Source organism: Muntiacus reevesi, chromosome 2 (genome assembly GCF_963930625.1).
Source record: "Muntiacus reevesi chromosome 2, mMunRee1.1, whole genome shotgun sequence".
In the NCBI taxonomy this organism is placed as follows: domain Eukaryota; kingdom Metazoa; phylum Chordata; class Mammalia; order Artiodactyla; family Cervidae; genus Muntiacus; species Muntiacus reevesi.
Window position 1 is genome coordinate 267,496,224 of NC_089250.1, and position 26,353 is coordinate 267,522,576.

Consider the following 26,353-nt stretch of genomic DNA (forward strand, 5'->3'; position numbering starts at 1 on the left):
CAGAAACACCAGGGTCACAACTTCAAACAGACAAAAACTTATTGACTAAAAAGTTCAAAGTTTTAATCCAAATTTGGACGAGTGTTGGGAAAAGCAAACTTTGGCCACAGAAACCATTTTTAGGTCACGGGAGGCGAGAGGCTCCAGATCTTCAGGTGGCCCCGCCAGGCCACGCCCTCACGCTCTGATTGGCTGCCACTTCTGAGCGGGTCAGAAGCTGGACTGCAGTAGGGTGACTCTCAGAGGCCACGCCCCCTCGTCGGGGGTCAGGGCGGGAGGGGCGGGCCCGGAATCCCAGGTCTGCTCCCAGGAGGCGGGGCCCGCACCGCGCCCACTACCTCTGGGGGAGAAACCCGTGGAGCAGGAATTGGCTGTTGGAGGAGATCTTCGGGGTGAGGACGCCTGGGGCGTGGGATCCGATGGAGGTGGCGGCGCAGGGGGAAGAGGGTCCCCTCGAGAGTCCAAATTTCCACCTGGAGAGGAAGGATGGGGAATGAGAATGGGGAACTCAGGAATCCAGAAGTCCAGACACCGCCCCCCGCCCCCGGGCCTTTCCTCTCAAACCCAGGAGTCCGGCCTGCCTGCCCCCTGCTCTCCCAGACTCAGCACTTCTGCACCCCAGCCCCCTCCTGCCTGGAATCTAGCACTCCCAAGCCCTGTCCAGGCCTTTCCTCATCAAGACAAAGGATTCCCAGGGGCCCTCAGACCCCTCCCCATCACGACCTGCGATTCCAGACCTCCGACCCTTCCTCATCCCTAAAACCTAGGAGTCCTAAGTCCCCAGCTCATTCTCACCTGTCATCATTCCGCGCCACTGCGATGCCTCAGCGGCCAGGGCTTGAGAGAGGCTGAGAACTCGCTCCCGGTGCCCTTCGGATGTCAGCAAATAAGGGATGGTGTTCCTTGGGCTAGAAAAAAAGAGTTTGGGGGAACTTCAGTTAGCCAGTACAGTGAAGGCCACAGTGCCGCGCGTGTCCTTCTGGGAGTTGTAGTCCCTAGCACGTGTCTCTAAAGGATTTTAAACGTGGAGCGACCCTCTTTTTTAGAAGCCCTCGTGCATTGTGGGATTTGTAGTCCAGTTGTCCGAAAATTTCTCCGATTTCCTGACAGTCGGGCGGAGTTTGATAAAGAACAAGGAACTGCAGTTCTCCCCGCGAACTACGGTTTTCTGATTCCCCAAGAACTCAACCGACTCTAAAGGATTCTGCGATCTGTACTTTAGTACTCAGGAGACATTAACAATAATACTACTCCCCTTATCTTTGTTATTTCCCTTCTCGTTGCCTCGATCTCCAATTCCTTACCTGCTCCAGGACCCCGAACTCCTGAGCCATTTCTGGGCTCCTGAGTGTCCCAGGACAGGCTGCAAAGGAATAGGGGCATTAGAATTCCTCACCCCGGAAGTTCCCATGTTCTCATTTTGAGGGTGAAGGGGCTCATAGGATAAAATTGCCCCAAAGATACTGCTAATTCTTAACTTTACCTAAACTCCTGGGAAAGAGGGAAGAGTTTGGAAAATCACCACCCCCCAACCACTTCCCCACGCCTTTTTGCATTCTGGTAAACAGCTTCTTCATATGACTTAGATAAGCCTGATGATGTGAAATTGATATTTTAAGGCAAGACAGGAAAATCAAAGATCAAAGTCTCTGTGTGCTTGTTTGGGGCTCCTCCATCCCTAACGTGCAGTGTGCACCCGGATCACACATTAGCCAGAGCTCCTCAGAGTTGGCAGTGCTTGCTCTGTCCTGAAGATCATTTCTTTTTCCCCTTTCTTCTGACACTACCAATGTAACTTATAAGAACAGCCTTCTTTCCCAGCTCTGCAGGGGATCACAGCAACTTGCTGCTGGCTTTGCATGTGCTTCCCTTGACTGTGTATCCTTGGTGAACCTTAGGTAAAATATCACTATGTTATTTTGTTTCTCTGTTTGTTTTAACTTATCTGGCTGCATCAAGTCTTAGTTGTGGCACTTGGGATCTTCGCTGCGTCATGTGGGATCTTTTGTCAGAGTGCATGGGGCTTCCCTGGGGGCTCAGTGGTAAAGAATCTGCCTGCCAATGCAGGAGACTTACTTGCTCAACAGGAGATGTGGGTTCCATCCCTGGGTCAGGAAGATTGCCTGGAGGGCTACAGTTCATGGGGTGGCAAAAGAGTGGTACACGACTCAGCAACTAAACAACAACAGATTCTGTAGTTGTGGCGTACAGGCTGAGTTGCCCAAAGACATGCAGGATCTTAGTTCCCAGACCAGGTATCAAACCCTCGTCCCCTGCATTGCAAGGCAAATTCTTAACCACAGGACTGCCAGGAAAGTCCTGTCAGTATGTCATTTTGATGTTCGATCTTTTGTCTGGAAAATAGATATGAATGTGCCTCCTGACTTTTAACAGATGGTGAAACAGTTCTCAGAACTTTCTGAGAGGCTCTCTCCCAAGTTCTAATCCTGTTTGGCTCAAATAACAGTCCCCTTTTTTTCTTGTTAACTTGATTTTAATAGAATTTTCATCGACAAGATTCACAGATGAGCCCCCTGTGACAAGGCCAGAAACAGACCCTCCAAATTCACATTCCTTTTGTCATAAACGATTAATGAACTTGTTGCCCCCGAAAAACTAGCTAGACGTAGAGATCAATGTTTGATATTCAGCAGATTTGAGATGCCCCCCATTTACAAAAATAATCACAATCACAAAATCACCCCACTTGTCTAATTCCTTCCTAGAAGAGTCTTAAGATGAAATTATCCACGGGGAATTCCCTGGTGGTCCAGTAGGCAGGGCTCTGCGCTCCCACAGCCAAGTCCTCAAACAAGCCCTAAAATCCCACAAGCTGCGCAGTGGCACAGCCCAAAACAAAAAACAAACAAAAAAACCATCCTGCCCAGACACTCTGATCTTCAGATTGGCAGTGTGATCTCCATGGCAATAGAGTAAATACATTTTTTTTCTTTTTTCTTTGCCTTTGACAGCATAGTAACTGAATAGGAAAACTTGGCTTCCAATCCAGCTCTAAAACCCACTCCTCCCAGAGGAGTGAGAATGCTGGTGAGGATGGAGATGTTGCCTCTAGCCCATCCTGTTCTCCACTGATAAGGAAGACAGGATGCTGAATTTAAAACAGGTACAAGTAAACTTGATATAGAGGAAGGAAAAAATCCCCATTTTACAGAGAGGAAAACTGAGGGTCCAACCAGGAACTGAGAACCCACTGCTGCCTCACTGACCCACCCCTGTTTCCCTCACTTTTTGTTCCGCATCAGGCTGGCGTCTGGCTGGGGACAGTGTCCTCCCCAGGGTGAGGAGCCGGGGGGAGGCTGGGCGAGGAAGAGGCCGTCCACACTCTTGATTTCTTCGGATTCTCTCCAACTGCTCCTGAGCACTCATCCGGGGCCGGGCCAGGGGGACCTGGGGAGATGAGAAACATCTAGAGATTCCAACCATGGCCTCTGTTTTCTCTCTTCCCTGAACCTCTCAGCCTCCTATGTCTTAGGCTTTCCTCATAGCTCAGTTGGTAAAGAATCCGCCTGCAATGCAGGAGACCCCGGTTCGATTCCTGGGTCAGAAAGATCCCCTGGAGACGGGATAGGCAACCCACTCCAGTATTCTTGGGCTTCCCTGTGGCTCAGCTGGTAAAGAATCCACCCGCAATGCGGGAGACCTGGGTTCAATCCCTGGGTTGGGAAGATCCCCTGGAGAAGGGAAAGGCTACCCACTCCAGTATTCTGGCCTGGAGAATTCCTCTGTCTTGCCCTTCCCAGTAAGTTCAGCCCTGGATCTTGAGGACTTATTTCTACACCTGGAGCCCAGGCTGTCCCTCTGCTGGATATGCTCAAGTCCTTCCATATCCCCCAAGGTTCTCAGGACAAAGGTGTTACAGTTTCTGTGAGACTGGTTGCTTCACCTGTCTGGCCTCAACCCCATCAGCTGCCCTGTTGGAACCTGTAATGCCAGCCTGATCAACACCCACTCTTCTCTGGAGACAACAAGTCTCTTGGAAGTAGTAGTCAGGACTCTGGTTTGCTCATGATTTAAAAAAAATAATAATAAGTCTGGTTTCAATCAGCTTTGAAAACATTAACATGAAGGATGAGATTTATTGTGTAACTAGATCATCAAAGAAGATCACTTTGGGTTTGCCTGAGGGAGGACTCGACAAGTTCTCTAGTGCCCTCAAAACCAGAGGGAAGAGACACACAGGGAGACTGTCCTGTGATAATTGTGGTTATCCACCAGAAGCCAGGGAACTCTGTCTGAAGCTTCCAGAAGTATGATCCTGACACCTTGTTCTTGGGCTTAGAGCCTTAGGAACTCAAAACGCGAGAGGACGGGGATGAACGGAAGGAGAACTTGAAATCTGGAACATTCTCAATCTATCCGCTTTGCAAGGAGGCTTGCTCTGAAGAGAATGCCAAGGGTGTGACCGGAAAACCATTTGCTAAGAGATCAGGCATGTAATGTGTGAGTCCAGTAAACCAGCTCAGCAGAAAAGCTGTCCAGTCAAAACGATGGAGACAGAGATGGGATAAGATGAAGGAAGGCTGTTGGACATCTGGGATGCTCTGAGCAGGAAAGGGGCCAACAGAGCGACAAACGCGTGTTATCCTTCAGGAAAGGGGGTAATTTGGACACAGGTGTGCACCTAGGGAGAACGCCAGGTGACAGGTGAAGTCATGATGCCGCAAGCTGAGGAAGTGACCCCTCCCTAGCGCCTTCAGAAGGCGCGTGGCTCTGTGGACACCTAGATTTCAGGCTTCTAGCCTACAGAACTGCAAGACAATACATTTATTGTTTAAGCAAAAAACAGAGGGGAGGGGGTGGGGAGAGAACTCTTGACTGCAGTCCCCAGTTAGAAAATTCTAGGCAGACAGCTTGGATCTTGCTTATTGTAGAACCAATCACTGCAGTTTACTCGCTTTGATTTGATCGATCCTGGGTCACACGCCCACCTGGAAACTGGCCCTATGTTTTTGTTTTTTCCTGTCCAGCCGTGGGGCTTGTGGGACCTCTGTTCCCAAGGATCGAATGTGCGCCTCTGCAGTGAAAGCAAGGAGTGTTAAACAGGACCGCCAGGGAGTTCCCCCGCCCTGTGTCACCTACTTCTTCACAACAGGCTAGACCGGAAAGTCTCCTCCAGGGCCAAACTGAAACTTTTACACATCCACTTGTTTCAAAGACAGCCCACATGGGTGGATATTTTTAGCCATTTGGAGCCTGCCTGCTTTAAATTCTTCCTGAAGTTGTAACCAGCATCTGGAGCCATAAGCAGGATTAACTTGTAGCTATAAAACCCCACCCACCCACCCCACCAACAGGCTGCAGCCCTTAGGAAACTCCCCTCTGTGCTGCCAAGCACATCACCTAGATCCTTAAGCCCCTTCTCCAATCTCTTTCTCTCCTGGGAGTCCCCTTGTCTCTGGCCTCTCTCCTCCTGGGCGGTGGCCCCCACTCAGTAACGTCTGGAGGGTCCCTTGCTGTGAGGCACTTATTCCGCAAGCAAACCATCAGCCGTGGACCAACTAAAACCCTTTGTGCTCCTGCCACCTACTGGTATATCTTTCCTTGCTCAGTTCTGAAATTCCTGAATTCCCTTGCCCGCCCCCTGTATGTAAGCCACCCATAGGGTTGGGGGAAGAGACATTCCCAAGATTATTATTATTATTTTTGGACGCGCGACATCGCATGTGGGGTCTTAGTTCCTGGACCAGGGATTGAACCTGAACCCCCTGCATTGGAAACGCGGATCTTCACCACTGGACCTTCACCAGGGAAGTCCCCCACGTTGTTACTTGGTGCAGCCCCAACCTGATGGCTCAAATGGCAAAGAAGTTGCCCGCAATGCGGGAGATGCAGCTTCGATTCCTGGGTCTGTAATATCCCCTGGAGAAGGGAATGGCTGCCCACCCCAGTATTCTTGCCTGGAAAATTCCATGGACAGAGGAGCCTGGCAGGCTACGGTCCATGAGGTTGCAAAGAGTCGGACACAACTGAACAATGAACACTTTTCAGCAATCCTTAACACACACCACTGAAAATAGTTCTTCTCTTCCTAAGAAAGGCCAGATTGAATATTTGGTTTCCACCCGACAGTAAGGAAGCACCAGAAAAGCTTTTAAACCTATTCCAATAGGCAGTTAAAACTGGCATTCCCCCGCTCCCCTCCATCGCCCTAAAAGCCAGCCAATCAGCGCCGGCCCTGCGTAGAACAACCCCTCAACACTCCAGACTCCGCAAGCCCACCCGTGTCCCGACTCTACACCGTATGACATCAACTCTTTGCTTTGTTCAGATCGCTGTATCTTACAAGAGGTCTGTCTTGGCTGTGCTGTGCTAAGCTGCTCAGTCGTATCCGACTCTGCGACCCTTTACACTGTAGCCCACCAGGCTCCTCTGTCCATGGGATTCTCCAGGCAAGAATACTGGAGTGGGTTGCCATGCCCTCCTCCAAGGGATCTTCCCAACCCAGGGATCGAACCCAGGTCTCCCACATTGCAGGCGGCTTCTTTACCATCTGAGCCACCAGGGAATAAATTCAGCTTTGTTTCCTATACAAAGCAGCTGCTTTTTTCTTTATCCGCTCCATGCCTTTGCATGCATGGCCTGTTCCCCTTTGGAGTACTGTTTCCTGCACAGCCAGTTTTTTCATTCATCCAGACACAGCTTATTGTTGTCATCCTCGTTTAGCCGCTAAGTCATGTCCAACTCTTTTGCTTACCTAACCTTTCAAAGACTTCCTAATGCTGAGTCCCCCTAGAAAATAGCTTAACTCTGTTAGATGTGTGTAAGGATTGCATTCATGCCTCTCTCCCATCAGATTCCAGCATCAGGAGTAATTCCTGGCAGGTCCCCCAACACCTTCCACACAGGCTGGCCCCTAGAAGATCAGAATCTTCAACAAATAAGGGGATTCGGGATTTCTTCCTGCACTCTCCAAAGTTTAGGGGGAAAGGGAGAAACAGCAACTCCTCTTGACACTGTACTTGGATTGATCATCTGCTGATGGCTTAGTGGGCATCAGAATGGTCCTGCCAAGTCCAGCAGCCATACTTTTCCTGCAGGATCTGTTTGCCAGCTTCAGGATGGGGGGAAGCCACAGAAAAATGGGGTTAAGTATGGACTTAACCACTGGCAGTCCAGTGGTTAAGACTCTGTGCTTTCAATTCAGGGGGCTCCAGTTCAATCTCTAGTTGGGGAACTAAGATCCCACATGCAACGTGGCATGGCCAAAACAACAACAACAAACAAACAGCAACAACAAAGTTGAAAAAGAAACTAGAGATTGTGAGGCAGAGATTCACTACACTGGCAAACTCAGAAACGTAGGTCCTTGAAAACAGGATGTAGCCTGGGGATCTTGCCTTGTAGGGCCTGGCAGTCAGGAAGGGTCTGAGAAATTCACTGACTTGAACTGAACTACCTTCAGTTGGTGGATGGCATTCCGGAGGTCAGAGCTCTGTGCGCCCAAGAGGCCATGTGCAGTTGTATGGGTTGCTCACTGCCCAAGGGTTGAGCCCTCCATTGATGGCTCCAGGTTCTGCCCACATAGAAGGGCGCGCCTGTCCCTAATTCACAAAAAGGTATCCTGTAGGCTAATAGAAGCCCTGGCTTCCTAAATCCCCACTTCAGTCTAGACTTTACACCAGCTTTGTCCTGGATAAATTCTTTGCCATGGATTCATTCTTCAGGATCTGTTTGCCTCCAGGAAACCATCCCCAACATGCCCAGGTTGCCTGGAAGCTGTCCCCTAAAGTCCCCAATGATTTGTGTTTGCAAGATTTTCGATCTTCACTGTGTCACATGGAAACTTCAGTTGCAGCATGGGAAGTCTCCTCGTGTGGGCATGAAAACTCTTGGTTGTGGCATGCAGGATCTAGTTCCCTGACCAGGGATGGAACCTGGGCCCCCTGCATTGGGAGCACGAGTCTTAGCCACTGGACCACCAGGGAAGTTCCCGATCCCTGTTCTTTTTACCCAAGGTGATCAGGTAAAACTGGAAGCTCCCACTGATCCCAGCAATGACTTGCTTGGTAAGCACTGGTGGGAGACAAAGAAACCAAGGCTGTGGCTTGAGATTCTTCAATGGGAGATTACAGCGATACTGTTGATGACCTTGGGGCTACAGGGTGGAAACTCCCCACAGACAAAATGATGAAATGAACAGTCAGTTCAATGCTGACCTTCAGCAGTTTGTGTTTATGAGCAACCAAGAGACTCTAACCAGTGTACTCAATTAAAAGGACAGGGCCCAGACAAGACCCTTTATTAAGGAGCAGACAAGGAAATTCCCAGTGGTTAGGACTTGGCACTTTCACTGCTGTGGCCTGGGTCCGTTCCCTGTTTGGGGAAGTAAGCAGCTTGGGGCGGGGGGGAAACACAGATGACACAGCAAGAAACTCTACAGAGGTCACCTGCTTCATCCTCAGGAACCCCCCCACCCCTGGTCCTGCCTCTTATGTCCAACTTGATGATGGCACTGCTGGCCTGACCAGTGACCTCTGTCCCCAGAGTCCTCAAGTCACCAGATGTCATATGCCTTCACTCCGTGTGAATAGTTAGGTTCTTGGCTTCCTTTGTACTTGGATGTGTGACATGTTTACTAAACCTTTTCCTGAAGAAAAAAAAAAAAAGCAGCTGATATTATAATCTATTTTTATTCCACTGACTCCTTCACTTAAGTAATTCACTGCTCTGCTTTTAGCTTGACATTTAAATGGCGGTATTATTTATAGCTTTTATCCCATTTCATATGCAGATTCATACATTTTATTAGAGAAATGGTGATGTATTTGATGAAGCATATGCTCCAGAGAGAGTAGGGCATGGTAACCCACTCCAGTATTTTAGCCTGGAGAATCCCATGGACAGAGGAGCCTGGCGGACTACAGTCCATGAGGTCGCACAGACTCGGAAACGACTGAAGCGACTTAGCACGCATACACACGCTGCTCCAGACACACACAGTACATAGTATAAGCACCAAATTACCAGTCTAGAATCTGCAAAATTTTGCATTTTAAACCTCCGAATTCCCTGGCGGCTCAGTGGTTAGGACTTGGCTCTCTTGCTGCTGGGACTGGGGTTCCAACCCTGGTCCTGGAACTAAGAACTGGCAAGCCCGTGCGGGGCAGCCAAAACAAAAACAAAAATGGCATCTGAGGTCCCAAGGGTTTTTAAATCGTCTCAATTCCCTTTTTATCCCAAGGGTTTTTAATAAAGTTTGAAAAACCAGTATATCTAGAATCTGACTCCCTCTTGATGTCTCCATTTCTTAGTTAGTGCAAACAACTGTTATCCGTCCCCCCCAAATATCCCACTGGCCCCATCAACCCTGCCCCAGGCCGCATCCACACAGTCCATTCCCTCAAGTGGCCGCCAGAGGGCGCCACTTTCCATTTATGGAAACTCCCTCTCCTCTGCTCAGAACTCTCCATGGCTCCAGCTTACCCAGTGTCAAAGTTAAGTCCTCACGTTGGACTACAAGGCCCAGCACGGATCTGCCCCTATTACCTCTCTGTCCTCCTCAGCACCCCCTTCCCCCTACTCGGTTACTCGGTTCCACCCACACTGACTTCCTAGCTGCTCCTCCAACACGCCAGACTCTTCAGCCCCAGAACCTCGGCACACATTCTTCCCTCTGCCTCTAATGCTCTTCCACCAGACATCCCCAGGGCTCCCTCCCTGACAGAAGCCTCCGCAGACCAAAACAGTTACAACTCCATCCCTTCGCCAATGTTCCAAATCCCCTCCCCAGGCTGTTTTTATTTATTTAGCACTTACAGAAAATAATTTATAGTCAATTATTTATATTTACCTCTTCCCACTGGAATATTAGATTCATGAGAAAAGGATGTTTTTTCTCCTCTTGCTCACATTTGGGTCCTGAGTGAACTTTCCTGAATAATGAAAATATTCTATATTTTCACTATTCAACAGGGTAGTTGCTGGCCATGTGTATCTCCTGAATACTTGAATTCCTCAAATGAAAGTGATTTTTTATTTCATTTAAATTCATTTAAATTTAAATAGCCTCATGTGGCTACTGGCTACCTTATTAGATAACAAAGTCTTAGTCACTAAGTCATGTCCGACTCTTTGTGACCCCATGGAATGTAGCCCACCAGGCTCCTTTGTCCTGGGATTTTCCAGGCAAGAATACTGGAGTGGGCTGCCATTTCCTTCTCCAGTTAGATAGCAAAGAGGGCATTTAATAAATATCTGTTGAATGAATGATTGATAAATGAATGAATGAATGAATGAAGTGCTTGCTCTAAGGCACTACTTTCATACTTTAGGGGCATTCATCTAGTTTGACTCTTCACATCAGCTCTGGGTGGTAGACACGGCTATCAGCTCCATTTTGCAGATGAGAAAATGGAGGCAGAGAGGTTTCTTAACCAACCCAAAGTCACACAAGTTAGAAGTGGCAGAGACAAAATTCAATCCCAGTGCTCTTAACAAATCTCACTCTCTCTGCTCTGGGGTGTGGCTTAGAACACTCCTCTCCCAGGTGTTTCCCCGAGTAGGGGATCTGTGGTGGGCAAAGGGTTACGATGGACCCGAGGAGATCGGATGGACTGCCTACCTTGGTTCCTGGCTGAGGGGAAGTGGGGTGGCGACCCTCAGGACTGGAAGCCCGGGAGACCCTTGGAGATCCAATTCCTGGAGGGGCAGAATGGGATGGGTGAGGCTGCGGAATGCCGAGTGAGTCCCTCCCAACCCCAGATGCTCACCTGAGCGAGGGCTGGTGAGCTCTCTGTCGCCCCCTGGAGGCCTCCCCCAGTCAGCCTCGGGGGACCGGGATGAGCTCAGTTCCAAGGACTCCGTCAGGCTCTGGGGAGGTCAGGAAAGGGGGTAATAGATCACCAGGACTATAGTTTTCAAGCACTTAGCAGTAGAGACACTACATAAGCAGGATTAAGATTGAAACCAGGAGCCAGACCTCGTTTTCTTTTTTTTTTTTTTTTTAAATTTTTTTATTTTTTACAGACCTCGTTTTCAAACCTCAGCTCTGCCATTTTGCTTGCTGTGTGACCTTGGGCAAGTTACTTTCCCTCTCTGTGCCACATGTCACCTTTTGCCACGAGGACCAAATGGATACAAGTAAGGTTCTTAGAACAGTGCCTGGCACATAACAAGTCTTTATAACCTGTGAGGGGGGGTTAATTAATTAATTAATTTTGGTTTTTCTGGACCTTTGTGGCTTTGCCTAGACTTTCTCTAGTTGCAGTGAGTGGGGGCCACTCTCTAGTTGCCAAGCACAGGCTCTAGATGGCACGGACTTTAGTAGTTGGGGTACTTGGGCTTAGTCACCCAAAAGCATGTGGAATCCTCCCGAACCAGAGATAGAACCCATGTCCTCTGCCCTGGCAGGTGAATTCCCAACCACTGGACCACCAGGGATCCCCACACTGGTCCACGTGTGAGGTTTCATAATGACTATGCATCTGGCATGGTGTCAAACACTTTACCAGAATTATCTCATTGAATCCCCTCAGTAAATGTATGAGATGCTATTATTATCCCTATTTGACAGACAGGGAAACTGAGGCTCAGAGAATGAGGTCAGTGACTGATGTCACAAAGACAGCAGAGGTGAGATCAAAACCCAGGTCTCCCAGATACATGACCTGACGATCAGGCTTGGCAACAGTTCTACTCAGCCATGACCACAGTGGCTCCTGGTTCCTGAGGGCTTACTCTGTGTCAGGCACTGTCTAGTCACACTGTCTTCTTCCTAAAGAACCCTGCAGGAGAAGGAGATGGCAACCCACTCCAGTGTCCTTGCTTGGGAAATCCTATGGGGTGTCTGGTGTGCTACGGTCCATGGAGTCACAAAAGGGTTGGACGCAGCTTAGCGACTAAACAACAACAAATGGCAGTTCTAGCCAATGTATGAGAATAAAAACTTATAAGGAATTGCGGGTTGGGGCTGAAACCAAAATCCTATTGTCTACAGATGTGAATGTCTATTTAGAAAAACCAAAATAAACTGCAAGCAAATATTTAAACTAAAAAAAAAAAAAGAAAAAAAAAAAGAACCCTGCAGGGTAGGGATTAACATCAGTGCTATCTGGTAAATGTTTAACAAATGCCCTCTGGAAGAAAAGAACGCTCCTCTGCAGCAGTTTGCCAGTTTTCATGGTGTAAATACTCCCACCATAGTCAATTTCAAGCTACTGACATGTCATCACTGAGTGTGGAGTTGAGATGCAGGCAACTGGACCTTGTGAGGTGTTCGCAACTCACCAAGTTGTTGTGTTGTGGGTCCAGCACACCTCTGGACTATGACCATAATACCAAATAAGGACATAGAAGCTTCTAAAGCTTAGGATATGAACCTGAGGTTGGTTAGCCGATCAAGAGTGAAAGAGGTGAGTGGGTAATGGGTTAGGCCAGGGGCAGACGGGACTGGAAACTGGAGGTGGGAAAGATGTGTGTGGCCTCACCTCCCTCTCTGAGGACTCCTCGCCTTGGAGAGCAGAGGATGGGGAGTCAGGCTCAGTGTTGGAGGGTGGCTTCTGGGGGCCCCCCAGACCGGCCAGCGTGTCTTCCACCATCCACAGTTGCTGCTGAGCAGATGCTCTGTCCTGGAGAGAGGAAAGGAATTTGTTACTCAAAGGTGGGAAAATGCAAGGAGGGTTAAAGTCGATAAGCCATGGAAAGGGTCTGAAATCTCCCCATTCTACTGACCCATTACTCTTTATCATAAATATTGTCTTTTTCTGCACTGTTCTGCAGTGTTACCTCTGTTGTAAATAGGTGACCATATAAGTAAATACGAGTCTGTTTCTGAATATTCTATCCCTTTAGTCTATTTGTCTAAATTTGTGTCAGTACTGCACTGCCTTCTTGTTAACTGTAGCTTTAAAGTCAGACACTATCCAGTTGTGTTAGTCCTTGGGCTTTGTTCTTGGAGGCTGCCTTAGCTTACTCTCAGCCTTCTGCACTTCCAGATACAATTTAAAGTCAGTTTGTCAATCTCCACATATTGTGTCGGGACAGCAGATCCCCACTGGGTAAGTCAATCTGCGGAGACCACGTCTTTATACTACTATATTTCCTATCCATATATATGGTACATCTCTCCATTTGTATAGGCCTTCTTTAATTTCTCTCAATGACATTTTGTGGCTTTCAGAGTAGATGTCTTACATATCTTTCATTAGACTTCTTTCAGATAGTTAGTTTATTTATGTTAATTGTAAACACTAGTGTTTATTTATTTTCTAATTGTTTGGTATTAGCAAACAGAAGATGATTTTTGTATATTATTCTTGCCTTCGGTTATCTTGCTGGATTTGCTTATGCTAACAGTTTATCTGGAGATTATTTTGGATTTTCTACATATACAATTTCGTCATCTGTAAGCAAAAACAGCTTTACTTTTTCCTCTTTGGTCCTTATACCTTTGACTTATTTGTTAGACTCACTTGTACTGTTTAGGATCCCTGGTACAACGCTAACTGAAACTGGCAATAACATACATCTGGCCTTATTCCGAATATTGGGGGAAAGATTTCAGTATTTCACTGTCAACAACAATACTTTGTTGTAGGTTTGTTATAGATGCCTAATCAGGTTAAAGAAGTAGTTTATATTCCTACTTTGCCGAGAGATTTTATCATAAAAGGATATTGAAAGTGAAAGTGAAAGTGAAGCTGGCTTAGTCGTGTCCGACTCTTTGTGGCCCCATGGCCTATACAGTCCATGGAATTCTCCAGGCCAGAATACTGGAGTGGGTAGCCTTTCCCTTCTCCAGGGGATCTTCCCAATCCAGGAATCAAACTGAGGTCTCCTGCATTGCAGGCAGATTCTTTACCAACTGAGCTATGAGGGAAGCCCCTGAAAGGACATTACATTTTATCAATGTTTTTCCTGCATTTATTGAGATGACCAAGTGAACTTGGGAGAGCAAGGTGGGGCTTGGGGCAGGGGTGCACCTGGGGGGACCCGAGGTGCAGCAGGTACTCGAGGGTCTCTCTCAAGGTGCTCAGCTCCTGCTCCAGGCCGCTGTACGTGTCCCAAACACGCTCTCGCTCCTAAGGTCCCAGAAAAAGAGAGACACAGTTAGCATGCCCACCCACCATATCTTTCCCCATTCTATCTTTTCCTAGCTGAGCAGGAGGAAGTGTCCCCTGGGGCTATATGAACTACAATCCCAAGGGCATCCTTGCTCAGACTACTGGGAACCCCAGCATCTGTATGGAACCTGCCATTCCAAAGAACAGCTAGTGCAGACACAGAACAGCTTTTCCTGAATCTTCTGGATTACCTCTGCATGCCTCTAGGGCGACAGAGTCCACAGATCTAAGGAATTCTTGAAACAGACAAAGCCACAAACCTTACACCCCACTGGGCAGCAGAAACTTCTTTGCCAGTACCAATAACAACAAGAGCAGCTAACACTTATTCGGCACTTACTTAACATTATTTGGAGCATTTACTTGGCACTGTTCTTAGCTCTCACTTAATTCTTGTGAGGTAGGTACGATCAATGTCTCCATTTTACAGTAACAATAATTACAGCTAACACAAGTAATGCTTACCATATACTAGGTGCATAAATGTTAAGTATTCTGTGATTCGTTTACATATACGTAAGAAATCTTCACAATGGCCGTAAGAAGTAAATATTACTTTTATCATCTCAAGTTTACAGATTTGGGTCCAGAGAGGTTAAGTAACTTTTCTAAGGTCACACAGCAACTGTGAGTGGGAGCTGAGATTCAAAGCCAGGAAGTCCATATCGAAATCACCCCCCTTAAATAGCTAAATGAAATTCTGCTGTTTCTTGGCTGCTTGCGCCTCACCCTCTAGGACTGTCAAGATCATTGGTTTCAAACGGAGGGGGAGTCTCAAGAACTACCTTCCCAAGAGTCTTTGGGGGAAAGTCCCCTTTAGTAACAACTTATAGAGTCCTGGGGTCTCCTAGGAGGTATGTCCCCTCTCAGATGCTCACCTGGGTCAGGTGACAGAGAGTGGCCCTCACACTGACTAATCGGTCCTGCAGGAGGCGCTGGTGCCCCCAAGCCCTCCCAGGAGTTGCGGCTTCCCTGGTTGTTTGGCCCAGCTGCTGTCGGGTCAATTCCAGGGCTGCTTCTAATTGCTCCTGCACCAAGAGAGAAGATGGTTAGACTTCTGAAACCACACCCAGCCTCAGGGCAAGAGAAAAGCTAGCTTCTGGTATCCTCTCGTATCCTGGGGGTCAGGATGGGCTAAGGGCAGGTGGAGAGGCCAAGTGTCCCTCCCCTGTCCTGGAGTCCTGTACCTTCTCCTCCTGCCTCTGATCTATCTCCTCCTGCAGCCTCCTCAGGAGCCGGTCCTGCCCACATAGCTTGGTCAACAGAGTCTGCAGAAAGGAGGACAGGAGCTGTTCATGGACCAGACATGCCTCTTCGCCCTGCCCACCCTCCCACCTTCCAAAACATTCTAGCCCCAATTCTGCGTATTCAACAAGGGTTGGATCAGGAGCGCTTACATCTGTCTCCAAGCTTTGATGGAAGGTTGAGTCTACAGGGGGTCCCGGCTGAGGAGAGAGAGAAAAGTTGGGGGTCACACGCCCAAACAAGTCCTCTTTGTAGCTCAGTGCTGAGCTGAGCCCTGTTTCTACTGGCCGGCGCCCCTTGTCCTTATTAGCTTTGTTCCAAGCTTTAGCAAAGCAAACCTCAGTGGACTAATTGCCAGATTTTTGGCTTTAGGAAGATCCAGAGGGCTTTGCTACCAAATAACTATAGCAAATACAATAATTGATGGAGAAAATTTAGACAGTTCCTTTGTGACTGAGAATAAAACAAGGATGCTCACTGCCACTGTGACAGTTTAACACAGTATTAGAGATCTTGACAAATGCTACAAGTTAAGAAAAAGAAAAGTGTAAGGATAGGAAGGAGAATGATAAAACCATCATTATTTACAGATGAAGCACTCATCTGCCCTGAAAATCAACAAAATGAAAAAATTATTAAAATGAAAAAAATTTTTTAAATTATTAGAGCAAATAAGTGAATTCAGCAAGGATGCCCGATGTAAAAGGAAGTTACAAACATTAATAGCATATCTCTACATTATCAATAATGATGTAGAAACAGATAGAAAAATAATAGAAAATAGAATAGAAAATAGAATATAATAGGAAAATCATAGAAAATAATTTTTAATAAAGAACACACCGTTCAAATAACTATAAAAACTATCAGAGTTACCTTAACTAACAGCACACAAAATCTCTATGGAAAAACTTTAAGACTCAAATGAAAGATGAAGAATACTCTTGAGAGTCCCTTGGACTGCAAGGAGATCCAACCAGTCAATCATAAAGGAAATCAACACTGAATATTCATTAAAAGGATTGATGCTGAAGCTGAAGCTCCAATATTTTGGCCGCCTGATGTGAAGAGCCAACACATTAGAAAAGACCCTGATGCTGGGAAAGAATGAAGGCAAGAAGAGAAGGGGACGACAGATGGTTAGATGGCATCACTGACTCAATGGACATGAGTTTGAGAAACCTCTGGGAGATGATGAAGGACAGGGAAGCCTGGTGTGCTGCAGTCCATGGGGTCGCAAAGAGTCGGACATGACTGAGCGACTGAACAAAAAGGAGATTGTGTGAATGGTGGACAGATATTCAGTATACATATGCCACTGAATTTTCAGCAGCCCCAGGAAACTAACACAGCACCTATGCATGCACCTTGAAATGCCCAGCCTTCTCTAGGCACACTAGTCAATGAAACGACATTCACTATAGCAAAGAAAGCATGGGAGGGGGCTCTGGCAGATTCAAGGTGCCCCAGGATACCTACCAATAAAACCATGGAAGCCCGGGTCCCAGGAGGCCTTGGAGGGAGCTGGAGATATGTGGAGGTTCCAGAGTGGGCCTGGGAGGAATATTCAAATAGAGATGTTTAGAAATTGGCATGTCTTAGTAACAGATACAGAAAGGATGTGTCTGGCATTGAAGTGCCATAGGAGACTCTCTGAGGTTCAGAACTGGGCCCCCAGAACTTCAACTATCTTCTCTCCAGCTGTGTGCCACTGTGGGGACACGCAGGATGATAATAAACGAACAGCCTGCAAAACAGTCCCAGGGACCAATGAAAGTTGCAGCCTACTCTTACTCTCACATTTGTGGTTAGCTGTGGATTTTCTGGGCTGCAATCCCGTGATGCTCAGAGAAAATAGTAGGTGACCAGCTTGGAAAGATAAAAGTGGAGACACAAGGCAGATGCAATTCACACTGCCTCTCACAGCGTTGCACTAGAGAAGCGTATTCTGGACTAGTTCATATTGTTTAACGGGTAGTAACTGCCAAAGACCAGCCTGAAGACAGCCCTGAGAACCGACAGGAGATAAAGTTCACAGTCCCTTTCGCATCTGAACCCAGCTGTGATTACACTGAACTATAGTCTCCATGATGCCCAGGGGCCAATGGCTTAGACACGAGCCTGGAAAGGCAGCCCGCAGGCCATATAGGAGTTGTAGGCCCTCTCGCTGCCATCTCTGCTCACCGCTGTTCTGGCCTCTTGACTCCAGTGCTGAGGACTCCGGGGGGGCCTTCCTCCCCTAGCCTCAGAAGACGGTCCTCGGCGGGGAGTGGGGGGCCTGGAGAGGGTCTGGCGCTGGAGGCCCCAATCTAGGGGAGGCCGGACATCGATGCGACTCAGGGGGGTATGGGGTCTGGCTGAAGGTGCTGCGTCTCCAGAGGAGGGCGGAGGTCTCCGAGCAGGAGCAGAACGGGGTCGGGGGAGGCTCAGAGGCGAGGGAGGACGAGAGAGCGGTGTGAACAGGCTGTGGAGAGGAGGGAAAAGGCGAACTGTGTGTCGACAAGGGCTCCCCCATCCCACCATCCATCAAGTCACCCCAAAGACGTGTCTCCCTTCATGTGTCTCGTCCCTCTGGAGCGGACCCTCCTCTCGTAGCCAGATCCCGAACAATTTTCCCCTTTGTGACATCCCCACCTTAGGACGTCTCAACAGGCTCTAACTCCGCAAGCGTCCAGCAAGTCACACACGCCTTCGAGAAAGCGCCAAGCCACGCCCCTAACCAGTCCCAGCCCTGCCCTTCGGCCACGCCCTCAGAATGCCCTCGGAAGCTCAGCCCCGTAGAACCTTCTCATCCCAGACTCCCTCGTCCCACTCACTCTGGGCTCCTCGTCCTCCGAATTCGGGGTCCAGATTGCAGGTCAGCCGTGGGGCTGGGAGTGAGCTGCCCGGGTCGGCCACGACCTCTGGAGAGCCGCGCCACCTCTGGTGATTCTGAGCCGCGCCCCTCTTCCGCGCCCCTGTTCACTTCTGGGGGACCACCAGGGCCGCCCGGGCCCTCCCCAGTCTGGGGCCGTGCAGATGACCTGGGTTGCCCACTAACGAATGGACACAGAAAAAGACATCACTCCTTTGAATCTTATAACAGCCCTTACCCTCATTTCACCGACAAGGACACAGGGATCTACAAGGAAAAGGGGGGAGGTAGTACACTAGCAACCGTTGTCCCCATTTTGCAGATGGGGAAACTGAGGCCTGAGGAGTATATTGTGCAATGCCACAAGGCCCATCCAGGTCGCTGGGCCCAAACTATGCATCTCTAGCCTGAACACTGGGGCAAGTAGACAGAGACCGCCTAGAGCCTTTTCTTTTTTTAATCTGACATTGTTTAGGTGGCAGCCTCAAGGGGTGGAGATTTCTGCGGGAGCCAGTTAAAATGAGCAGTACTGATGGACATGGAATAGAACCGGACATGGAGCAACAGGACTGGTTCCAAATTGGGAAAGGAGTAGGTCAAGGCTGTATATTGTCACCCTGCTTATTTAACGTATATGCAGAGTACATCATGCGGAATGCCTGGGTGAATGAAGCACAAGCTGGACTCAAGATTGCCGGGAGAAATATCAATAACCTCAGATACGCAGATGACCCCACCCTTATGAAAGAAAGCGAAGAAGAATTAAAGAGCCTCTGGATGAAAGTGAAAGAGGAGAGTGAAAAAGCTGGCTTAAAACTCAACATTCAAAAAACTAAGATCGTGGCATCTGGTCCCATCACTTCATGACAAATAGATGGGGAAACCATGGAAACAGTAATAGACTTTATTTTGGGGGACTCCAAAATCACTGCAGATGGTGACTGCAGCCATGAAATTAAAAGACGCTTGCTCCTTGGAAGAAAAGCTATGACCAACCTAGACAGCATATTAAAAAGCAGAGACATTACTTTGACGACAAAGATCCATCTAGTCAAAGCTGTGGTTTTTCCAGTAGTCATGTATGGATGTGAGAGTTGACTATAAAGAAAGCTGAGCACCAAAGAATTGATGCTTTTGAACTGTGGTGTTGGAAAAGACTCTCGAGAATCCCTTGGACTGCAAGGAGATCAAACCAGTCAATCCAAAGGAAATCAGTCCTGAATATACATTGGAAGGACTGATGCTGAAGCTGAAACTCCAATACTTTGGCCACCTGATGCGAAGAACTGATTCACTGGAAAAGACCCTGATGCTGGGAAAGATTGAAGGCGGGAGAAGAAGGGGACGACAGAGGATGAGATGGTTGGATGGCATCACCGACTCCAAGGACATGAGTGTGAGCAAGCTCCGGGAGTTGGTGATGGACAGGAAAGCCTGGCATGTTGCAGTCCATGGGGTCGCAAAGAGTCGGACAGAACAGAGCGACTAAACTGAACCGAACTGAATATTGATGGACAAAGTGGTCGGCGGAGCTTACAGAGAGATACTTTTTGCCGATTGGAGATGAAGTTTCCTGGAGGTGGGACCTGAAGGGCGGAGTCGCCTTAGCTAGAAGACTAGTGATTGGACACTGAAGGTGTCAGGGTCTCAAGGGGAGGAGTTTGATTAGCTGGACCCAGATTGGAGGTATAGGGTCAGGGGCGTGGCCTAGACCTATACTCACCAATCGTCCCCCTCCGCTCGAGAGGCCCGGCCCAGCGCGCGTAGCCAGCCCCGCAGGTCCTCCAGCGTGTCAGCAGCCAGAACGTAGGTCCTCATGCCCGGGTGCTCTGCCTGCGAGAAGAGAGAGCTGGGGGACTTGGACATCGGGCCCTCTAAAAAGAAGGATGCCATGGACCTTGGTAAAGATCTTTTATCTCCAATAATGGATGCTGCATGCCTGTCCCCACGGCCCAGTGCCTTGGCGCCCACTGGGGATGGAAGGACTCACGGTGAAGGTGAAGCGCCGCCCTCGGGGAGCTCCTGGCCCATCTGGCCTGATACTGTAGCTGGGCAGCAGGACGCTTCCCAGGACGCTCTCCTCGCGGCTGTCTGCAAAAGAGAGGCTGGGATAACGGATCACACAGAGAGACCTGGAGGCCCAGAGACGCGAGGAAAGGGAGATGGGGGAGGGGGCCGCCCACCCCATGCCAGCTGGGGCACTGACCCTTGTAATAGAAGAGGCAATGGCCAGAGAGGACGAACCAGCGGCGTTTCCAGAGCCGGAGCCCGGAGCTGTCCTGGGGAGACAGAGTGGAAGTAGAGAGGGGAGGGGAAAAGGTGGAGATAGCGACACTTGGAAGCAAAGACCCACAGAAAAGGGAGGAGCAGAGACACATATGAGACGTAACAGATTCAGATGGAGAACTGGAAACCAGTGGGTTGCAGCTGAGGGGGACATAGATTTTAGACACAGCGGGACCTGAGTATGGGCTAACCCCAGCACTTTCACACTGTGCCCTTAAGCAAGTCATTTCTCCACTAGGAACTTTATGGTTTCTCATCTGTCATTTGGGGATTGAGAAATTACAGCAAGACTGGGACAGAAAGATACTTTACCACACACTGGCCGCAGCTTTCTGTAGGATAGTACGTGAAGTCACTTAGTTGTGTTCGACTTTTTGCGACCCCATGGACTCTAGCCTATCAGGCTCCCCCATCCATGGGATTTTCCAGGCAAGAGTACTGGAGTGGATTGCCGTTTCCTTCTTGGCCCATTTAATATGGCACGTGAGACACAGAGAGGTCAGGTAGGTGCTGCTGAGCCATACCCTGCGTCCCCCCATTTCTTCTGCCAGAACTAATCCATCTCCAACCTTGTGCTCCTCTTCTCTTCCATCCCTTCCCACAGGAGCAGCACGATCTTTTTAAAAAATGTCTATTTATATATTTGTCTGTGCCTGATCTTAGTTGTGACACTCTTGATCTTCATCCTGCCATGTGGGATTTTTAGCTGCGCTGTGTAGGATTTAGTTCTCTGATCAGGCTTGGAACCTGGGTCCCCAGTTGGGAGTGAGGAGTCTTAGCCACTGGACCACCGGGCAAGTCCCCACTCATGATTCCTTAAATTTATAAATCAGATCATGTGAGTCCCCTGCTCAAAACAGAGATGACATCACACTTAGAATAAATCTCAAATTCCTTACCCTAATTTGCTGCTTTACAAGGCATCTCCAACTCAGCTACACATAAGAATCACCAGCAGGGTTTATTAAAACACAGATCCCTGGGTCCTGCCCCCAGCGTTCTCCAGTCAGTAGATCTGGGGCGGGAGCTGACAATTTGCATTTCTAGCAAGTTCCCAGGTGATGCTGATACCGCTGGTCTGTGACCACTCTTAGAGAATCCTTCCCTGCCTCCCTTCGCTCCTCCTTTCTTTCACCTTGAAAGTGAAAAGTGAAGTTGCTCAGTCGTGTCCGACTCTTTGCGACCCCATGGACTGTAGCCTACCAGGCTTCTCCGTCCATGGGATTTCCCAGGCAAGTGTACTGGAGTGGGTTGCCATTTCGCTCCAAACACCACATTTTTGCCTGCTGCAGGGTCCTTTGCTTTCAGATTCCCTCTGCTCCCCAGATCTTAACACAGTGGGATCCTTCTTGCCATATAACTCTCAGCTCAAATGTCATCTCCCCAGAGACACCTTCCCTAACCAACAATCAAACATAGCTCTCATCCTTCAACCACCTTCCAGCACATTTTCCTATGTTATTTCTTCCTGCTCAGTTACTAGGTCGTGTTCAACTCTTTGCAACCCCATGAACTGTGGCCCGTCAGGCTCCTCTGTCCACGGGATTTCCCAGGTAAGAATACTGGAGTAGGTTGCCATTTCCTTCTCCGGGGATCTTCCCGACCTAAGAATTAAACCTGCATCTCCTTCATTGGCAGGCGGGTTCTTTACCACTGAGCCACTGGGGAAACCTGTGTTATTTCTTCACAGTGCTTCATTTCCCACCATTGGAAATCATCGAATCCATTTTTATATACATTAATTTATTATTCATCCCTGCCATCTTGGATGTAGCTAGATACTTGTTTGTTTTATCTACATGATATGTGCCCCAGGGCTTGACACAGGGAAAATGTTCAAGAAGTAGTTATTGCAAGAATGAATGAGTTGACAGAATAAGGGAGGTAGCAGGGATTGGAAAAACAAACAAACAAACATATCTGGAGATTTGGAAGGAGAGAAACAGTGGACAGCCAAGGGCACAGCCTCTGACATCACGTGGAGGGTCCTTTCCCTTGTCTCACTCGCTCTACCTGTTTATGAAGCCAGCCTCGGATGTGCACAGGAAGGTTGGGGTCCCTTCTGAGCGCATTGCCCCGCTTGCCAAAGGCATGCACCTTGCTTACTGCCCTGGTGGACTTCTGAGGAGACAAGGAGGACAGAAGTGAACGCAGACTTGGGAAGGGATGCAGTGGGACCCAGGCAACCCAAGGCCCTCGCTCAGCTGTCTTTAGAAACCTGGTCAAGGAGGGGGCTGAGTTGGGGCATTAGAATTGTATGTGCATGGTGCAGAGTTGAGAGACTTTCCATGGGTGGATGGAGGTGTCTGGAATCAAGGAAAAGGCCATTGACCACTAGGGAGCGGCTTGGGGAATAAAGGGTCCATTGCCAAGGAGAGCATGCCCTTAGCCACCAAAGCCAGAGATGGAGATCCAAAGCCTTTGGGATCTGAACCAGCAACATGGCTGAGTCCCTGGTGATGGGTCAGCTGGAATCAACAGACACCTTTGATTTGCCAGGGAATGGCATTCCATAGTGACCACATCCAGGTGGTGGTGTGAGCTCCAAATCCCTCCATTCCAATAGATGCCACCTCCCCAACCCCCATATCCACAGATATCCCAGGTCAGATTCCCAAAGGATGCCCTTCCTTGGCAATGGTGCTGATGAAGGTCAGAATCAAGTCTACAGAATCTGAACTTGGGAAGCTGGAAATGAGTGAGGAGAGGGACTGGAGGACAAGAAAATGAATGTCACTGCTGAACTTTGGGCTGGGATGATGATTTGGGAGGCAAGTATCTTGGGCCCCATGAGGCCTTGAGGTCAGAGAAGGGTCTTTCCTTTATCAGATCTCAGAACTGGGGAGATGGGATGGCTAGAGACAGGATTTCTTAGTCCCTAATAAAAGTGGACAGTGAGTTCCTGGATGGGGAGGGGGGAGGTCATGGCTGGGGAGTGGCCTTATCCTAGCAACCAGAGTCAAGCAGGGTTGTTAGTCTGGCTTCAAATTAGGAAAATACCGCGGGGTGGGGACAGCTGGGAGTGCCTCTGAATTCCTAGCTTTGGCGGGTGGGCAAGTTGGGACCTTGCTAGGTCTGGCAGACCCCATTGCTAAAGATCTTTGCTCTTGACAACCAGAGTCCCTTGGGTGGCGCCGAAAGCAGGGCTTGGAAACAGGAGGATGGGGGAGCCCAGAGCAACCCCCCCCCCCCCCCGCTCCTCCCCAGCCCCACCAAGAAGTCGGACCTTGGTGCTCAGGCCACTGAGCGAGGAGATCGTTGAGGCACTGCTGGCCAGGCTGAGGCTGCTCCGAGGTCTGCCGTCCTCCATTGGGGGCTTGGGGAGAGAAAAAAGGGAGCTGTGTGCGCCTCTCTTTGCAGATGACCCGGGTGGGGACAGAGACAGGGTCAGGGGCTTGCAGGTCGGAGGAGGCTGAGGAGAAAGAGCCTGTTGTTTGGAGCCTGGGGGGTGCTGGGGGAGGCCCCGGCCTGGGACCGCATACCAAGAGTGATGCCAAGAGAGGTGGGCGGCCCTGGCAGCTGTGGGGAGGGGTGGAGGGGAGTCATCTGTAGCCCGGGACAGAGAATAGGGGCCCCTTTATTCTTGCCCCCCTGCCCTCTGGCCAGGAATTTGACCCTCTCTCTGCTCAGGAACCCCCCCATTCCCTGACTCTTTCCGGGGCTACCCCACCCCCAGCTACCTGTCTCCTGCCCTCCCTCCCACATGCACCCCTAAAACATCCCTGCCAAGTCCCAGGACACCAAGAATGTGCACTCTGGCAGCTCCTTGCAGCCCAGCCAGGGGACTTACCAGCTCTGGGGTCTGGAGGGCAGAGAGCACGAGAGGGCAGCGTGGGTGCTGGGACACCCAGCCTCAGTCCCCCTCCTCGGCCGCCTCTCAGGGGCTGCCTCTCATAGCCCTCCGCTCTCACCTGCTCATCCACACCCTTTTTGTCTCTTTGTCTCTGATGGTGTCTCTTCCTCGGACGATCTCTCTTCCGCTTACCCTGTCTTTCTCTCCAGTCTCACCTTCTGTCTCCGCCTCTCTGGCTCTCGAATCTCTTGTCTCTCCCAGTCTCTCCCTCACTCCTCTCCTCTGCAGCACCCCCACCCCGCATACCACTTTCTCTCCCAGTCTTTCTTGTTTCTGTCCAAATCTTTTTCTGGGACTCACGGAGTTCTCGTCTTTAAGTCTCCATCCCCTTTTCTCTCTCTCTCCCCCTCGCTGTCTCTCCCTGTCTCTCCCTCTCCCTTACAATCTCTTTCTCTTTCTCTCCGTGGCCCTCCACGACCGCTGTTTCCTCCTCTCCCGGATTCCCCTTCTCACTTTCTCTCTTCCTCGCTCGCCCAGTTTCTCTTTCCTCTCTGCGGGTCCTTCCCTCCCTCTGCCAGCCGCCCACGCGCCTGTCTCCCCTCCCAATCCCAGCTGACCCCGCCCCTCTTGGCCTCCCCACCGCAGCCTGACCTCTGGCTCAGCTGCCCCCGCAGCCGAGGGGAGGGGTTGGGGGCAATTTCCAGCCCTCTCCCCGACCCCTAGATCCCTGCTGGACTGCATGCAGCCTGGGCCACCGCGGTCCCATAAAAGCTGAAGCTAGAATTTCTAAATATTTGGCGAGTAGGAACTGGGCCTGGACTCCAGGGCCTCAGTGGGTTGGTCGCTGTCAGGGGCCTGAGTCACTGGCGAGCCCTGAATGGAGATCACTGGGATCTTGGAAGGGGCGGGGGCTCAGTCTCCTGAACACTTGGAGAGATGTGAGCTAGGATTCAGGACTGCTGGGCTGTGAATGGAGCTGGGATCTGCAAGGGTGGCTTTAAGTGGACGGGTCCAAGTGTGCCAGCGAGGAGGAGGGGCCCAGATTCCTGAGCGAGCAGGGTCAAGTGGCCAGGGTCAATGTCCACCTCGGACTCAGGTGAGAATTCCATTCTAGACTGAGGATTACCCCTTCAGGAGGGAAACTTGAGTCCTGGGCATATTTTGAAGAACATGATTATGGGGTGGGGGGTGGAGGGCCTGAGTGTTGTGGGGCGCGGTGCCGGGAGGACTGGGACTGTGTTCCTGGGCCTGGAACTTGTGGCAGAAGACTCACCCCCACTTTCATGAGGTTCTGTTGGTGCTTCACAGCCAGAATTTCAGTTTGTGTAAGCAGAGGTTTTTTGTTTCATTTTATTTTTATAAATTTGAAGCAAGTGAAACCTACGAGTGGAGACTTGTGCCTGAGACAGGGAAGGGGTCTGGATTTTTGGTTAAGTATCCCCTCACCACGGTAAAGAATCTGCCTGCAATGCAGGAGACCTGGGTTCAATCCCGGGGTCAGGAAGATCCCCTGGAGAAGAGAATGGCTATCCACTCCAGTATTCTTGCCTGGAGAATTCCAGAGACAGAAGAGCCTGGCTGGCTATGGTCCATGGGGTCGCAAAGAATCGAGCACAACTCGGAGACTGACACCTTCACTTTCACCACGTATTTGTTGAGCACCTGCCATGTGCCAGGCAGTGAGCAAAGCAAAGTGCCTACCTTCAAGGGGTTTATACATTCTGTCTCTTTTGCAATGAATCCAGACTCTGCTGTGACCTCTTTGGGCAAGTGATTTCATTCCCAAGCCTCAGTTTCCCCATCTGTGATATGGGAACAATAATACTTTCCCACACCAGGTGGGAAGCCGAACAGATGGAAAGTGGGAGACTCTAGACAGGGGCCTGGTCTTAAGTTAGAGGCGAGGCGTTTGCCTGGAACAAGGGTTAAAAGAGTTCCCTTTCTGCTTCAGCAGTTCCCGCGCTTGAGTGACAGCTCGCTCGCTTGGGGGCATGGCCACGCTTGGAAACACCGCCGCCGCGTGACGTCACAAAGCCTGGAATCTCCGCGAGAAGTCCAACCTTGTTTTCAGTTCCCTTCCCTCACGTTTACGTT

The 26,353-nt window shown here is 49.7% G+C and overlaps 1 protein-coding gene across 4 annotated transcripts; it reads right to left on the reverse strand.

Annotated features, from left to right (window-relative positions):
- Positions 1–38: 38 nt before the first annotated feature.
- PLEKHA4 (pleckstrin homology domain containing A4) lies at positions 39–24,832 on the reverse strand. Of its 4 annotated transcripts, none has more exons than XM_065926463.1 (20): positions 24,378–24,832; positions 23,693–23,782; positions 22,480–22,587; positions 20,387–20,459; positions 20,171–20,271; positions 19,904–20,013; positions 18,143–18,361; positions 17,511–17,790; positions 16,806–16,880; positions 15,479–15,526; positions 15,269–15,349; positions 14,960–15,109; positions 13,941–14,039; positions 12,447–12,587; positions 10,731–10,830; positions 10,583–10,659; positions 3,247–3,408; positions 1,305–1,363; positions 796–908; positions 39–473 (listed from the first exon to the last, which is right to left on the reverse strand). In XM_065926463.1, exons 2-20 carry the CDS (start codon positions 23,774–23,776, stop codon positions 211–213), a joined length of 2,343 nt encoding a protein of 780 aa, XP_065782535.1. In that variant the 5' UTR covers positions 23,777–23,782; positions 24,378–24,832; the 3' UTR covers positions 39–210. The 4 variants fall into 4 exon arrangements, with proteins under 4 accessions (XP_065782535.1, XP_065782534.1, XP_065782533.1 ...); XM_065926462.1 differs by having other exon boundaries at positions 24,257–24,831; XM_065926461.1 differs by lacking the exon at positions 24,378–24,832 and having other exon boundaries at positions 23,693–23,804.
- Between the last annotated feature and the right edge of the window lie 1,521 nt (positions 24,833–26,353).